Genomic DNA, 18,275 nt, shown 5'->3' on the forward strand with positions numbered 1-18,275 from the left:
CGATTTTAACTTATTAAATGCATCGTGATTTTTAAATTCTAAAATTTCGCGACACACCCTGTGGGACTCCGCGAAACTGGGTTAGTGAGGCTGTTTCTAGATCTGTTTTGTGAAACTTACCCCAAAGGATATTACGTTGTTATATGCTTTTTTTCCTCGCTAAGGTTCCGCTAATAGCAGGCACATGAAACTGTTTTCAACGTTATGTTCATAATGAATTGTGGGTGTGTTAAAATACCTTACCCACATTACTCCTACAATTAGTCTTGTTTCATTTCTTTCCTGTACTGGTCAATGCTATTCCCAAATATTTGTTATTTTTATGCTTTCTTTCTTCTTCACTAATTGTATATGCATCCAGGGACGGATTTAGGGGTGGGTGGGTGCAAAGGTGCATGTGCACCCCGCTTCGTTATAAATATTTATTACTTAAAGTGAGAAGCTAGCAGTGAAAATAGCAATACTTTCCGAAAATTTCTGCTGTCATGTGTCCGTTTGGACTTAAAACAAAGGTAAGTTTTGCAAAATCGATAGTTTAAGTCGATTTTCTAAAAGTTGAAAGAAGAGAATTCACCAAGAATAGACACTTAGCATTTCCAAGGGCATTTCCTCATTTACACCACAGATGCCGAAAGGCATTTAAAAAAATCCAATTCAATTCAAATATACTGGTAGTTATTGGTGCACCCCTGTCAGAAAATCCTGGATCCGACCCTGTATGTGGGGCCGCGGTGACTCAGTGGTAGAGCGTTCACCTCTGGTGTTTGGGGTCCCGGGTTCAAATCCTGCTCCCGCCAAGTGAACTTTGTGGTGGACAAACACCGTGTGCGTGGGTTTCCTCCCACTTTCTTCATTCCACCATTTCATTCATCTCTCATCATCACCGTCTCCTTTAGCCTAACCGGCATAACCGTGGAACGTAAAACTCAAAAATTTCATTTCATTTTTCCGACCCTGTATGCATCTAGATTGTGTAACTGCACAAAAAAACAAAAATAGCACCTTTAAACAGTGGCGTCGGAAAGGGGGGGGGCAGAGGAGCCGCCCTCCCAAAGAGGTTCGACAATGTATTTGGTACTTTGATGTTTGTAATTTTTTTATATATATTTTTGTTTGTATATTTTTTGTTGGTAATTTTTCTATATGTACCTATAACAGCACTGCCCCCCCCCCCCCAAACACGTCCGGCTACGCTATTGTCTTTAAACTATTTAAGTGTTGTACAATCCGTACTATTCAGAAATAACGGAAACAGTAATTTATGTTAACAAATATCTGCAGGGGCATTGTTTGGCTTTGGCATACTCTGATACACAAGGTTAACAATTTTGCCAACCAAGCATAAAGTTTTATTTCTTCAAATGACACTACATAAGGTAATTACATATTTCAAACCTGCATGCAAAAAGAAAATATATCACACTTGTCATGCAATGTTGCAAACTAGGGACACAGTATCACAAATATCCAAATTTTGGTTGCCTCTAATGATGCAAACGAGAGTGACAGGGCAATGCCATCCAAAGTACTGAAGTGTCTAGCACTATGATCATAATATGACGGATTTCGAATGAATACATTCAAAGTCACAAGGTATTAAAATTATGACTTTTTTCAAAACCATTTATTTCGACCTACGCTTAGATAAGTATGTCGCCCAGTTGCTAAATGGTTTTCAATAGATTTGAAGACCACAATACTGATATCTCAAACTGTTCTGGAAATACGATAAAAAGTGTTAAAATAATTGCAACACTGCTTAAAGTAATGCAGTTCTGAGAACGTATTATAGTTACACCTACCGAAAAAGTATTGTAATATTACAGAAGTAAAGTAAATAAAAATTGTTTTAGAAAGTTCCCATAAATACGCCATTTTGAGCAATATATGAAATTGTAATTTTTTATATATATATTCCGAATGGTTTGAGATATGAAATTGCTATAAATGGCATTGTGATCTTTATGTCTTGGAAAGCATGTACGTAATTCGATGTGATACTTATCTAAACATTTCTTCCCGGCGGGAGCTCATGTGGTTCGGATTCCACGTTAATCAGTAGGTCCACGTCTCATATAGCCTCGCTGCTGAATGGGATGTTAAGCTCAAAATCAACTCAGTTCAATTATCTAAATATTTCTTTAAAATGAAGTTTTTTGACAAAAAAAAAAAAAAAGTCCTTGTAACTTTGTTGATACTTGTTCGAAATACGTCATATGATGACTGTAGTATTGGACATGATAGTACTTTGGACTCTTTGGAGGTGCATTACTCCGTCCATCTCATTTCGTTATTTGATTGTTTTTCGATGTTTGTGATGCTGTAGCCTTCTTAGCCTGCATGGCAAGTGTGATACGGTATTATATGTTTTCCTTTTACATGTATATTTGAAATGTGTAATAATCTGATGCAGTATTATTGGAAAATATACAACTTTATGTTGAATTGGGAACACTGTTAATCTTGTGGTATCATAAAATATGTCACCCTGCCGATATTTGCACGGATTTATTTTTTATTTTTATTTATTTATTTTATTTATTTTTTATTTTTTATTTTATTTATTTATTTATTTATTTATTATTTTGTCTATTAGGTTATACTGACATAGAACCAATAAAACACAGTTGCAAGTTCAAGTTCTTCACTTCAAATGATAACATCGAGAAAATAAAAGAAACATGTGGTAATAAATCAATTCTAAACCTAAACAGTGACAGTCAACAGTGCTAAATAATTTTTCACTGTATATCAAAATCTAGTACTACCAATACAACAATAACACATATATCCATTGTCATTGATCATGACATCAATAAAATAAAGTAAAACAAAATATAAGTGTCCCAAAAAAAGGAACAATGGTAAATAAAGGGCAAAATACATAATAAATAGTATTACATTGATTTAGTTAATAATACCTAAATTGTAGTTAAAAAAAGAAATAAAGGGCTGTACACGACTTTAATAAAAACTAGATAAAAGTTTTCTTTTTCTTTTATTTTGCGTATAGTTGATTGTATTTATACATACATATATGTTTTTTATAGTTGATGTTATGCTTCTCATATTATGTTACATGTTACTATATTTTCAGAGTCCTGGTAGTTGTTATTTGTTCAACTGCGGCTCTTCAGATGATTTCAAATGCAAATTTACACAACATAGGAACTACACAAGTGCAGTATTGAGCATAAATCGCCACATTGCTGAGTTGGAAAAGCAGAGTACGTTAAGCAAACATGAAGAGGAACTGACGAGGTTAAGGTACGAATATTTGTGCTCTATTTAAATTGAGAGGATATCATGGACGCCCCCCTGACTCACGAAAACAACTTTAATTTCTTAAGATTTTTCTTAATACAAATAAAAAAATACTAAACGTAATATAACAACTAGGAAGATGCCTCCCAAGAAAATTTTCTTCTGGCACCCATGGAGGATATCGTTAATATATATAAGCTAGAATTTTTTCAGAGTTTGTCCACAAAGGTTGTTAATTACTAGAATTAAAATTACTACAAAGAGTATATAAAAATGAAATGTGTTACAGATTTTAGTTCTACGCAACTTGTAATGAATTAAATATTATTTTGTCCTTCTTATGCGTGAGCTTTATTTCGCCCACCTTTCTTGATGTGGGTATCGTCGGAAGACCGAAATTCTTTAGGATAAAAATTGCGTTTCTACTCCTCTTTGATTTGATTTTTCAAATTCTATACAGTTAAATACATCTTTACTTTATATTGTGTATTCGTATCAAATTTAAATTTAAAAAAGGTAAATATTCAAATCTTTGTAAAAATCTGTGTAAACAATTGAAGACCGGCTTAAGTACGAAATACCAACTGTCTGAATTTAATGAATTAGGCCAGGCTGTTTCCAAACACTAATCCAGTTTGGAAAATAAGTCCAAAACTTATTTTATTTTATGAGACATACACGTAGAACTTCCAGACATGGAAATATGAAAGACATGCGAATTGCATTCCGCAATTTTATATAAAAGGACCACCTACATTCACTCAATACACACTTCAGCTCTGGACTTGCCATTCGCATACAAGTTACGTAAGTGAAGAAGAAGCGGAGCCTTCGAGGTTTACTTCAACAACTACAAGGGTCACAATGTAAGTGCCTTTTCATTTTAACCTTTTCTGATAGTTTCAGATTCCTTGCTTCGTATCTCAAGCACAGCCTATATATACGTTGTATGGGAAAGTATTGAAATTAAAACCTCTTTATTATCAATCATGAGTTTCCTATTCTCTTAAAATCATGTTTGTCTCTATCTCTCGCAATGTTTTGTAAGAAATTAACCTAAGATTTAGATTGATGAGAACCTACAATAAAGGTTGTGAAAACGCTTAAAAAAATAATTAAGAAATCAGCATATAAGAGGAGTAAGAACTCAAGTTTTATCCTATGGAATTTCGGTCCTTCCGACTAGCGATCAGCAACAGTTGTGAGCGAAATACATAAGGAAAAGGAAATAAAATACACGCAACAAGAAAGGTGGTAAAAATTAAATTTTTGAAGACCTATATAATCTTTTGTAAGTTGGTGTTTGGAACATTATGCACAAATGGCTGCTCATAATTAATTAGAAAAAGAAGCTTTGTACTTACAGTGTTTATTTAAACTGCAAGTAATATAGCGACGCAACAATAATAATGGAAAAGTAGCGAAATATGATCGCTTACTCAGAGGGAAGGACGCAGATTGAGCGTATTTGAGAATAGAATCCTGAAGCGAATATTCGAACCCAAGAGGAACGGGAATGGCGGAAACTTCATAATGAAGAACCGCATAATTTATACTGTTTACCAAGCATTATTAGGATCATCAAGTTTAGGAGGCTCAGGTGGGCAGATCATGTAGCCGGATTGAAATACACCTAATCACACATACTGGCACATGTTCCATTATATAAAATTGGAGGTTCGGTGCGCAAATGAAGGAACTCCCACAATGAAGACGTAAGATCTCTTTCCATTAGCCATGCGTAAAAATTGCCCATTAAACTCAAGCTGTGCAGGAAACATCGTTTAAATGTCAATTAGACTATGCGGCATTGAAGAACATACGAACATTAGATTATATTTTAATAGGAGTCAATTCTAAACTTTTCAACAGCCCTTTTTCCAAATTACATATTATCATATTATCATCTTCATTATAAACATATACAATTCTTATAGTTCATCATATTAAACTCATTTTCATCTCCTTTTTCAAGTTCATAGCGTCTGTATTCAAAATTAGAATTAATATTCTCACCATATTTTTAAACATAATCAAAATTATTAGCTATCGATCATTCTGTTCTCTATAAAGCTGCACATCATCTGTGAACAAATATCAATATATTTGCAACAGCTCGCACTGATTTGATATTTCTAAGCAATTAAATATAAATACATACATAATTTTACAGATGGATTAGCTTTTGACGTACAATCCGAGGTTTTTACTTATTACAGCTTCACATTTTTAACTAAATTAGTAGTTACAAACACAAACTCATACTGTGAAACCATTTATGAAATTAAACTGTTAACTAACTTTTTTTTCCGATTCGAAAAAGTTATCCTTTCAAATTTTAATCTTAATATCACAAGATGCGGACCAGACACCCCATCACCAAATGAATTTTATGTAATGCGCTTCGGAACAGCTAGATAATAGCGGCGCATTACAGGATTGAAAGAAAGTAGGAACGCTTTCAAAATTTTAACTGGAAATCCAATCGGAAAACAACCATCAGGAAGACCAAGGCGCAGGTGGGATGATTTCGCAGAAAAGGAATACATAGTAGAAACTGGGTCCAGCTGGCTAAAAACAGAAGTCAGTGGAGAGCTTTTATGAACGTGGCATTAAACCTCGGAGTTCCATAGGCCATAGAGTTAGTTAGCTACGAAGTTTCTTTTTCAGTTATTATTCCAATTCTCGCATGGAATCTTTAGGCATCATCAGGTAATTAAAAAAAAAAAAAAAAAAAAAAAATTAAAAACTACACATTAGGATTCAGGAAAGTGTAGAAACTAATAACTTACATTATGAACGGAAGAAATAACAGATTTCTTTTTTCTCACAGTATATCTTCCAGAGATATGAATTCAATGATCTACGTAGAATTTTAGTTCCCTTAGCTCTGTTTTCCCTGGCAATGCTAAAAATCCGTGCATGTTTTCATTTTTGTGAAGAAGTTGTAATGTAATAGTGACAAGACAATATGTAATGCACTTTTCTGGCGATTGCAAATGCATTGGACGAAAAGTTTACTCAGTTGGAGCTGCACAAAAGTATGCCAGACCTTAATTCGGGAACTGCTCTTCCAGCACGAAGTTAGTATGTGACGACTGTATTGGCTGCCTTTGGTCCTTGTAACATGACTGTTCAAGTGTGATTTTTTTTTTTTTTTTTTTTTTTTAATCCTTACGTTATCTACTGTGAGATGAACATGAAAGAGGATAACCATAAATTCGCTTTCTTTCTTAACGATTTTCAAAATAACAGAAAACAAAGGTCAGTTCCAAAATTTGGGCTATTTAGTGGTGTAGTACTTCAACATTACATTCATCATTGGTTGGTACACATACACACGTAAAGAAATTTGGTTTATATGGCGTGATATTTTCTCAATATTGAGACGGAAAGAGATAGTAGATTTACTACTTTCGATTTAGTATGGAGAAGGAATACATTTTTGGAACATTTAATTGATTTCAGAAAACTGCTTCTTGCTTTTCTTTCTTCTTCTTCTTCTTCTTCTTTTTTTTAATACCATAACAATCAACATTGAAACTGGCAGTGGTATTGGTTGATTTCTGCCACTTCCGATTTGAATACAAGGTTAAAAGAGAAGATAGTACCTATTCTTAGAACGCTAAATCGATTCCAAAATCAGCTTGTCGCTCTCTCTTATCGTTTTTGCTCTAGATAGGGATTTCTATCACTTTTTGTTGTTAGTAGAGAGTTAATGATGAAGAGAGAATGTATTCTGGAGACGGTTAATCGATTGCAGAAAACCATTTCTTGCTATACCATTTTTAATCTATACTGACGAACTTTAAAACCGGAAATGGTGGATTTCTACCATTTCTGGTGGATGGATCACTTCCATCAGCCGAACTCGATTCCAAACTTTAGACCCTCTATATCGTGGTCAAAATTGATGGTTATCCAGCAAGTAGTTCTTGGGATTTTTTGTCTCCCGAATGGACAGCAAACATGGTAAATATATGTCAGAATTTTGGTAAACCAAACTCCGTAAAACCTAATTACAGTCAGTACCTCACAGAAGCAAAAACGTCATTATTTATAAGATATTATATTAGTACGTTGGCCATTGTATGATGTTATAGCTGTTTCTGGTCGCTACAATTAAATGGAAATATCAGTGAGAGTAGGTCGAACATGGAAACATTCAACAATGTTATACGACTCTGCAGTCTTCTCGACTTTAGGTTGAGAACAAACGGGAATTATAAATCGGCAGAGGTGTGGTAAATAAGTAGACTGTACAGTAGGGGTTAACAAATTTAAGAACGACAGTCAATCTCTTGAGGATACACGACATACGTGTGTCCACAAGCTATAGATAAGAAGGTGCTCTAGACTGCTGTTAAGGTTCATAATACTCGGACATGTAATACATTTGGAACAATATTGAATGGGGTAGAGACTATTCACTAAGACTCCTCCAGCTTGTGGAACTGTATAAAGTGAGATGGTAGGTTTCGCATAAGTTGAGTGCGGCTCAGAAAACGACACGAACTAAATGTTGTTTCTTTGTTACCTCGTAAGGGTAGGAGGCGTTTTGGTGAGAATCCTGACAGGCGATTAGAAGTGGGTGCCTTACGATGACGCCACCATTCATCATTGGTTGGTACCACATAAACCTACTCCCAAAGAACCAAAACCATAACTGCGACAGAAGATTATTCTCTGTGTTTGATGTACTGCTCGGAGAAGCGGGTACCACGAACTGCTACTTAGACGATCAATACAGCTGTGTCAGCAGTTGGAATGTCCGCACGAAGAACTGATAATCATGGAACCAGTTCTTGGGTATCGCAGAGAACTACTCTGCTTCAGAACCATCCAAAGATTCATATTGCTAAGGTCACCTCTGACACCGTCACCCAACTTAATTGTGAAACGCTAATGAATTCTTCATTTTTTCTGGACATTGCATAATCTGGCTACCATTACTTAGCTTTTTGCGTAGACGAAGGTTCCCGAATCATCGACGAACGACTACCACGCGATGAACGACTTCTTTCGTCCACATTCTGCTGTGTTTTACGATCGTGAAATCCACATTAGGTCGAGTGATTTGAGATATGTTATTAATGCTGATAGGGACTATTATGATTTTCCAGGTACATCTTATTTCATGCTATCCTCCTCCTCCTTTTGGGGTCAAAATCCGACAGAGTGGATTTTGGATATCGACGTAATGTTTGTTTTATATTATGTACATAACGTTTTAAGAGGTAGTATTTTATTCTTTCTTCGATTTCAGGCTTTCGGATCCGTCAATATTTCTTCATAGTACTGCTTCAACTACTGTAACAACGACTGTTGCACCGCCTCCGGTTGTCAAGGAGACAATCTTCCAGCCTTCAGCGATCCGTACTACTGCTCCTAGTAAGTACAATGTTTTTTTGAATAACATATTAAGATGAAGATGCATGATACTGATATGTTTGCTTTTTTTTATTTCATGTGAGTGTGTGTGTGTGTCGGGTAGCTATATGTACGTCGATCCTATTCAAGTTGGTCGTATAATACACACAAAATTACTTAAGAAACAAAATGTTTCGGTTTTTGAGATTGATAAAGTATTAAATTGCTAGAATACAAACTTAAATATTTCAGAGTGCACTGAAAAAAATGGACGTTGCATTGTCAGGAACTTGAACTTAGATATCCTGCTGGTTGGACAGTTTCTCTACCTCTAAATACATGGAGGTCGGGAATTCAACCCGGGTCTTCGCGTCTTACCATGCCGATACAATAACTACTACGCCAGATCAGATGAACAGTTTCGTAGCTCTTGTGCATGAACAGCTATGACAGTTGAATTGCATTTTTATGAAAAATGGGAGGAATCAGGTAATAGAAAAGTTTCGAACCTTTGTTGCTATGATAAGTTTGTTTTTTAAAACTTATTTCAGCATATTAAAATGGAATAAAGGGGCAAATAAACAACACTTTTAATTTAACCATTGCATTATATAAAATTTGTCTCCTTTGGGAGAAATTTGGAAGCACTTATATTTGTTTTTATAATTGTTGTAAATATCGAGAAAATAAGAGCTTCAGGTGTCTAATGATTTTAAATATATCTTAAAACCATACCAAATTATTTTTGTTTCCTCGAAATAATAACTTGGATTGGTCACTGAGAATCATGGCTTAGTGCAAGAAGTTCTTTCTCATGCCGAGAGATGGCGTTGGTGCCAGCTTCTTATGTGACGATGTTCGAAACGATCATTCATTCAGTTAAATATCTTCTTATAACTACGTTTAGTAGTCAGAAACTAAGAGTGATATCCGTATTTTGAAATTTTGTATTTGACAAATGTGAATGAAATTTCAACAGTTATAAAGAGGAATACGTATCTGGCTGTAAAATCCTAATTATTTTATAGGAAACTAGGTGAAATCCCCGTTCTTCGTACGGGGAGAGTAGTTTTCTGGAAAATATTTGAAACTACTTCCCTCCTCTCCCCTTAGGATACGCATTTTATAAATACCCCTAAGATATTTTGTTATTGACATATTCGAACTGCCTTTCTCTTTAAATACGTATTTCATAAAACTTAGATATTTTGTTTTTAACAAATTTCACCCTTTAATCAAAGCGACATAATAAAAACTCAGGTTGAGGTAAGTACTAACTGTGTTCCAGAATTAAATTCAAACGAGTCAGCCGTTTTCATGTAATGTGATCGCATACAGACAACGCTGATTTCAAATATCGAAAATAATTATAGAAATTGACCTCTTTTCCTTCTTAAAACAGGAATTTTGGAAACGCTGGGGCTCATTTTCCTATATTTCTTACGAAGAATTTAGTTACCGAGTTTCATTGTCCAAACTTGAAGGGTTCATGAGATACTCAATTTTTGGCTTAAATTTTGTCTCCGTATCTCCCTTAGGATACGCCCTTGAATAAAAGCGATTTGATAAAAACAGCTCGAGATAGATATTAACTGTGTTACAAAACATAGATATCCCCCCTAAACCAGAAAATTTCAATCCAGGAACATGTCCGCTTATTTTTAACGAGGAGTTCATATACCAAGTTTCATGTTCCTAATTTGAGGAGCTCGTAAGATATTACATTTTCCCCATAAATTACGATCCCAGGTTTCCCCCTAGGAGATCCATTTTAATCAAAGTTTTAAAAAATGCGTATAATGGTCCCAAATTTAATTTGAACAATACGAAATTATTTTTGTTTCATCAGAAAATTATCTTTCATTGATTGCTGAGAATCTTGGTTCAGTGCAAGAAGTTCTTTTTCATGCCGAGAGATGGCGTTTGTCCCAACTTCTTGTGTGACGATCTTCGAAACGATCATTCACTCAGTTAAATATCTTCTTATAATTATGTTAGTAATCAGAAACTAAGAGCAATATCCATATTCTGACATTTTATATTTGACAAATGTGAATGAAATTGTCTTAAAGGCAAATAAATTTCAACAATTATAAAGAGGAATACCTAATAATTTTGTAGGAAACTAGCTGAAATACTTGTTCTTCGTACGGGGAGAGTAGGTTTCTGGAAAATATTTTAAACCACTTTCCCCTTCCCCATTAGGATATGCATTTTATAAAAACTCATAAGATATTCTGCTTCTGAAATAAGTTTTGAACTGACAAATTTTGAATCCCCTTCCTTTTAGGGTTACACCCTTTAATTAAAACGACATAAAAAATCAGGTTGAGGTAAGTACTAACTATGTTCCAGAATTAATTTCAAACGAGTCAACCATTTTCATGTGTTGCAATCACAAACAACGCTGATTTTAAGTACCGAAGATAATTATAGAAATCGACCTCCTTTCCTTCTTAAAACAGGAATTTTGGAAACGCTGGGGCCGTTTCCGTTTTTTTTTTCTTTCTTTTTACGTTCTGGTTACCGATTTTCATTCCCCAAACTTGAAGAGCTCGTGAGATACTTCACTTTTGGCTTAAATTTTGATGTCTCTCCCGTGGCCTTCTTAGGATACCATGATAAAAACTTAGGTATGTTACAAAACACCAGATAACGTTGCTTTCAATGTGGCAAAATAATTGTATAGATAATGCTTTCCTTCGTCCCCCCCCTCCTGAACCGGGAAATTTCAAGAACGCCGGAACACGCGTTGTCCACTTATTTTAACGAGGAGTTTATATATCGAGTTTCATGTTCCTAGCGTGAGGGGCTACTGAGGTATTCAATTTTTCGCATAAATTTTGATTCCCAATCTGTCCCTTCCCTCCCGTTTGTTGATGCACTTTAATCAAAGTTATCAAGAGTTCTAAATATAATTTAAACCATACCAAATTATCTTTATTTCATCAAAAAAAATATATATATTGCATAGGTTGCTGTGAATCTTGGCTCAGTGCAAAAAGTTCTTTTCCATGCCGAGAGATGGCGTTGGTGCCAGCTTCATGTGTGACGATGTTCGGAACGTGATAGAAACCTAGTTCAAGGTAGTTGATAACTTTATTGAAAAATTAATTTCAAACGGTTCATCTGTTTTGCAGTGATTCGATCACAAGCAAGAGCAGTTCATTTCTGTATATTAAATTTAGGAAAAATCTTTTTTCATCTATCTATCATTGTTTTAAAAATTATTTTTCCAAATTTTGAGAACTTTCGAAAGTAGAAGTGTCAAAATATTACTATTCGAAAGATGTAGATTTTTAATATTTTGTATCAGTATGGGTTCCATAAGTTCTGTACATCACAGAGTAGGTATAATTTTCGGTGAATCGACTTCCGTTCAGCTGATTAGATGTTCTTTTTTTTTTTTTTTTTTTTTTTTTTTTTTTTTTTTTTTTAAAGAAAATAATTGTTATACTTTTAACATTATATATAGTGGAATACTTGAGCTTGAAAATAAATAAATGAAACGATAAGTAATGACATTTTACGCTGTTTTGCACATTATTTACTTATTTTTTTAAGTCATCTACTTTTATGTAAAACCAAAAGGAAAAATCTTTGGTTTAATAAGATATTTATTTCAAACATGTTTGAGGTTTTCAGCATAACTTTTCTGAACTAAGGTGCACCGCGTTAGAATTTCATTTGCATGAAGACAGATAAATTAATTACACTGTAATAAAAGGAAGATCATATAAATTTGTTTTTAGCGAAAAATGAGAACGTTGACCTTACTATCAGATTATTAATTTATTTTAAATTATTATTATTATTGAAACTAAAAGTACAAATTATACATATATGTACTTTTCGGTATATTGTGATTCCTGAATTTCCTTGGCCACTGCTTGTGGTGGAATGTAATATTCAGTTCACAAGCGATTTCATTAGAATAAAAAATACGTTTAAACTATTTTTAAATATATATACGTAACAGAAAGGAACTAACAGCTTGTCATTTTTTTACAAATGGATTCCTCTTATTCTTTTCATTCAACTTTCGGAACTACATGAAATACTGCTACACTGCACTTGTGGCGGGTCTGGGCTAGTGATAAACGTATTTGATTCACAATTAGGTCGTCACAGTTCAAATATGGTAACATAACGTCCTTTTCTTTCGGATTTCCTTCAGTTGCACCACGCAAATGCCATGATGATACCTTTAAATATACGTATGTCCGATCGACTTCCTTTTCCGTTATTGTCACTGTCGTTAAGTGTTATCTATTTTAGTGTAACAGGTTACAAAACCGGAGTTTGAAGTTCGTGCGAAATTTACCTGTTCGATTAATTGAAAGTTCTTAGAAGGTGTATTTTCTATTTGTGAGGCTAAGATGAGGTGAAGTAAGGATGAGGCCTCAACATAACTTCATCGCCGATGAAGTTAGGTTGAGGTGATAGATATTTTTGTAAGAGCGGTGAGAGGACAAAAGTTACTTTGAGGAATGAGGTAAGGTAAGGGTAAGGATTGAAGTTTTCATAAGAGTGAGGTTAGTTTCACAAGTTTGCTTTGAAGGATAAGGTGAGGTAAGGGCGATTGATTCAAATCTACGTAAAAGTGAGGTGAGATGAACTTGAAAGGTCGAAGTTTTCGTGAGGGCAGGGTAAGATAAGGTTGAGATAGAATAAGCACTTTGGTAGTGTTGTAAGTCCACCAAGAACAGAAAATAGAATTTTTTAAAAATATTTTATTAATGTGAATGATAATGTAGGTGGGATATTATGTATACTAAAGAACGTAATTCTACTTAATCTTTGTGATCTATAAATGTAAAATGTGATTTTGAGAAAATCTATAACATCCGAGAGGTGTAAAGTAAATGAACATCTAATAGGTAAATAGCCTCGTACGAACAAATTGTCAGAAGAAAAGTGACTATTAACAAGAACGTTGAGAAAGGCGAATGAGATGAATATTTAAAATATAAAGAAAGTGAAATCATCGGGACAGCATCCTAAAACTTGGACTGATGCGTCTCTTGCATTCTCCACCTCAAAAGCTTCAATGTACGAATGATCTCAAACAAAGGACCAGCAATGGAATCAAGTTTATAACCACTGACTCTTTTATTTAACCATTTTACGTTTGAAATTCAGTGAACTTTGATAGCAAAAGCGATATGCCGTGAGGAGATATTGCTCGTAATTAAAAAAGGCAAACCTGTACTAAAATCCTGAAACTTTGAAACTAACTAAATTTTAATAAATCTTGTAGTGTACATTGTGACTTGAGATCTCTTTCTAAAACCTGTTACAGTTCCTAATTAAATTAAAGAGCTACTATATCGGTCATAAATTTATCAAAATAGTAGAGACAAGTGTGTAAGACTTCAAAAGTGCAGGTTAATGCTACCAATATGACACAATCCAGGAACCAAATCATCGTCTACATAATGTTCATGTTGTTCAAAATATTTCATTTTTTTTTTCTTTCTTTCAAACTGCTTAAAGGGAATATTACCGTGTATTACTAGGAAGTAATTATATTTCTCTTCACACTTTCTCTTGTTCTTTGTGGAACAGATTTTGGGTGAATCACTTTCTTTCTCGTTGGATGAAAGTAAGTTATTTTATGTCCCGCAAAGGGCACCACGTCCTCGTAATGACATGTGATTTTGTTCAGTTTCACTTCTCAGAGTATTCCATAGTAGTTATTACTGTTAAAGAAAGAAGAAGAAAAAAAGGAAGTTAAAATTCATTGTATCAGCGTGTGTTCGACAGTTCTTGACATTTTTTGTAGTAGTATCAGAAGGCAGAGCTCATCATTGTTAACGTGTTGGGTCTCAATACTTGTCATTTTGCTATTTAAATCATTTGTATTATTACTGTGGACCAGCAGATGTTAGATAATGCTACAATATCATTAGCGTTTATACAATCGATAAATGTCATTGCACTGAAGAAGATGATATGCATGAATGTAATAAAATCTCATATGTAATTTTCAAGAAAATGGAGAAAAAACAATTCGTTTGTCAATTTAAAAAAATAGCAAAATGCCTGTTCTTCGCACAGGGACAATAGTTTCATTTTAGACATTAAGAGCACCAATCAACTTAGAGACCCCAAAAACTATGAATTCGACACTAATGTCGGCCATTTTCGATCATTTTTATATATCTCCCCCTCCTCGAACTTCCGGTGATGAATTTGGATTTAAACGGCATCGGAAGTGTCACTGTTCATCTTAGCGATCCCGAAAACTATGGATTCGACACTAATATCGGCCACTTTCGATCATTTTTTTAAATACCTCCCCCATTTCCCTCCCGTAAGTTACGCAATCAAAGTGAAATGCTAAAAAACATCCCAGGCTCGAACCTTCTCTATGTTGAATATTTGATCGAGATCGGTCGGGTGGTTGAAGAGTCACAAACATAGTCACTTTCATTTGTATGTATGTAGATAGTTGGTGCTGTACAAGAACCATTGAAGTGAAATAATATTGAAGGATATCCTCGTTAAGCTCTTTGTTATGATACTAGTAAAACGGCAGTTCATAATATGGTTAATGACATGTAATCTAAAATTATCTTTTATTGTTAAATTTTGACTTTCGTTTAACTAAAATATTGTTCAAATATAAGGCATATATATATATGTATATATATCAGTCGATTGATCATATTGAGCTTAACAGGATAACGTGCTTGGGGCAAATTCTTATGTGTAATTTTTGACAAATTTGAAAAAACAAACTTTTGTGATGCTAAAAAGTATGCCTTCATTGCCAGTGATAATTGGTAAGTTTTATTTTGGTGGAAGAAATTGCTATTTATTTATTTATTTATTTATTTATTCATGCACTGTACATATAACAAAATAGACTGCTAACTATCAAATTGTTGTTTGCTTTTCCTAACTGTACTTTACGCTCATAGTACGTCTAATTTATAAATTTCATAAATATTATGTTTATGTTTAACGTTCTACTATTATTTCAGCCCCCGCCAAGTAAACTTTGTGGTGGACAAACACCGTGTGCGTGGGTTTTCTCGGGGTTCTCCCGTTTCCTCCCACTTTCTTAATTCCACCATTTCATTCATCACTCATCATCACCGTCTCCTTTAGCCTAACCGGCATAACCGTGGGACGTAAAACTCAAATATTTCATTTAATTTTTTTCTACTATTATTCCTCTAGCTTTTTGGAGACGCCGATAAAGGCAAAATATTGTTTATGAAGTAGTGCTTAACAGTGTTCCTTTTCGTGGAGGTAGCTTCTAAATCTCAGTTCATTTTTCTTCGATAGAATAGTAAAATTTGATAAAATGCGAATATCTCAGGAAAACTATAGTGTATCGACGACAGTGCCCGTATGACGCGACTAAATTATAAGCACGTGAACTGATTATCGAGCAGTGACTAGATCTTTCACCTCCTATTATGTTGTATTTTATAAAAGTGACTTGCAATCGCAATACGTGATTACATTAGCTGTTAAGAAGAAATGCTGTTTGTAGTCTACGACCCCAGGAAAGTCGTGGAGATATTTGAAGACGGTTACAGGTTAGATTTTTCTTGTAAGTAAAAGAAAATGTGTTCATTTATGGTGTGACATCAGGGCTGGATTAACCCATCTGGAGGCCCGGAGCTAGAAAAAATATGTGGCCCCTGCTGACTTCACCTCATACATTTCTGTGAAAGTACACGAAAGTTAAGGAATATGTTTCATATTTTTGGTCATATTTTATTTTATGATAATGTTTGTATCTTCATGATTCTTTTTAGATATCCAGTTGAGATTTTGAACAGAATGGAGGCCCCTTGTCCACCTGGAGGCCCAGGGCTATAGCCCCCTAAGCTCCCCCTTAATCGGCCTTGCGTGACATATCGAAATGATAATTTTTTCTTAACAATTAATAGTTATTAAAGGTATCGTGTAGGTCTGTCATTGCACTGAAAATGATATTGTTTTATTTATTTTTATAATAATAGTAATAAAAACTTATAAAATAATAAATTCAGTTCACATAGGATTGTTAAAAAAAATTAGAATACCCTTTGATTTTTAGCAACAGAAGCGAAACGGAAAGGTTCGTGTACTTTTTCAAAAATCAATGAACTACTTACCCCACAAAATACCTCCGCAATGTGGCTGTCGTCTTGGGATCAAGTTTTGTATTATTATTATTATTATTATTATTATTATTATTATTATTATTCAAGTCAATAAGTTCTTGAAATTTTAATCATATATATCGTATATATAAAGTTTTCGTTATCTTTTACCATTTTGCTCTATCGTTTTGAAATTGAAATGGGAAATGATTTCCCACCACTTCCGGTTACAATGGAGGATAAGGACGGAGATGAAACCTATTCTTGGAACACTGAAACTAAACTGTTACTCACTAAGTCGTACCGCTTACTGCTTTTGTTCCGTGTGGACAGAGAGACGAATATAGATTCTCTATCAGATTAGTGTGGAAGTCTAATAGACTATCCAAGATGGCGTCCATTCAGTAGAAATGTTCTTAAAGTTAGGCTCCACTCTCGTATTTTTTGATAAGATACTGAGATATTTCATTTTTCTCTCCGCTTCCAAAATATTAAGGTTTCCTGGGATCTCTTACTTTGTATTTTGTTCAGTCTGTTCCAAAATTTAAAACATTATGCAAGCTTTGGAGTATAGACAGTAATGTTGTATGCCTCTAACCACAAGTATGCAGATGTCTCATCGTTGACACGTGCGTTCTAACGGATTGTCACAAAGTTACCCATTTATTCATCATATTAAAAATAACGTACTATGTCGAACAATTCCACCTTTTGGGTTAAAGGAAACAAACTATATTTATGTATAAAAAAAAATGCTAGGAAAAATCAACACTGGGATTCCTCTGTAACCAAATGATAATAGTTATCCCGGAATATAATAAAAATAAAATCAACGTACTTAATAATGGGCTACTTTCTTACGAATTAAAATTCGGTGAAAGTGAATTACTAACGTATTCATGTAGTGTTATTTGCAAGTAATTACAAATTACTAGGCACACTTTCGTTTATTTTTGTGACGGTGAAAAAGTGGTAATTTTCCGCTTCTCGTATTACAATGAAGGAGGGCTGGGCCTTAATTACTGTCTCTGACGAAGACTGTAACAAGCGTTGTAATACGCGTGTAGATTGTAGGTGTGTCCTTCAGAATAGCATGAATTTCTGTATCAGCATTTGTCAGTTGCCACTTCTTTCTCCTTTTCTCTTATTGTACGATTGTACAGCTACAGAGTGAATAACAACTAAGAATTCAGCTCAGATTGTAGGATGATTCAAAGGCGTCATTCGTTTCAAATAGGAGCGTGGTCGAGGATTTACCGAACTAAAGAGTTGTTACATACAAAGGATACATAAAATATTGCAACTAAATAATATTGAAAATTGTAAAACAGAAGTTAAATTTCGACCCAAATCTAAAGTATTAGCCTACTCTTTGCTTAATAGATGCATTGCTATCCAACAGAAAATTCATTATAATTTATCTAATTAAAGATAAACTAATTTGTGATGCTTTATTTTTTATTTTTGGAAAGTGCTATTATATTTGAGATTTAGATTTATGTAAATTGTTTACCCACTCGATGTGTCGTTTCTTTT

General features: G+C 34.1%; 2 protein-coding genes across 3 annotated transcripts in view; one reads left to right on the plus strand and one right to left on the minus strand.

Moving 5' to 3' along the window:
- The window catches only part of LOC145690326 (protein phosphatase 1 regulatory subunit 14B), a 413,214-nt gene that overhangs the window by 291,125 nt on the left and 103,814 nt on the right, over positions 1–18,275 (minus strand). The gene's annotated exons all lie outside the window — the stretch shown is intronic.
- LOC145690324 (uncharacterized) overlaps positions 1–18,275 on the plus strand; it is a 268,337-nt gene that overhangs the window by 1,998 nt on the left and 248,064 nt on the right. For both annotated transcript variants that reach the window (XM_081765108.1, XM_081765109.1), the window contains exons 2-3: positions 3,098–3,267; positions 8,531–8,655. In XM_081765108.1, coding sequence (XP_081621234.1) covers positions 3,098–3,267; positions 8,531–8,655 — 295 coding nt within the window. The remainder of the gene's footprint in view (positions 1–3,097; positions 3,268–8,530; positions 8,656–18,275) is intronic.

Source organism: Thermobia domestica, chromosome 7 (genome assembly GCF_964235325.1).
Source record: "Thermobia domestica chromosome 7, izTheDome1.hap1.1, whole genome shotgun sequence".
NCBI classification, from domain to species: Eukaryota; Metazoa; Arthropoda; class Insecta; order Zygentoma; family Lepismatidae; genus Thermobia; species Thermobia domestica.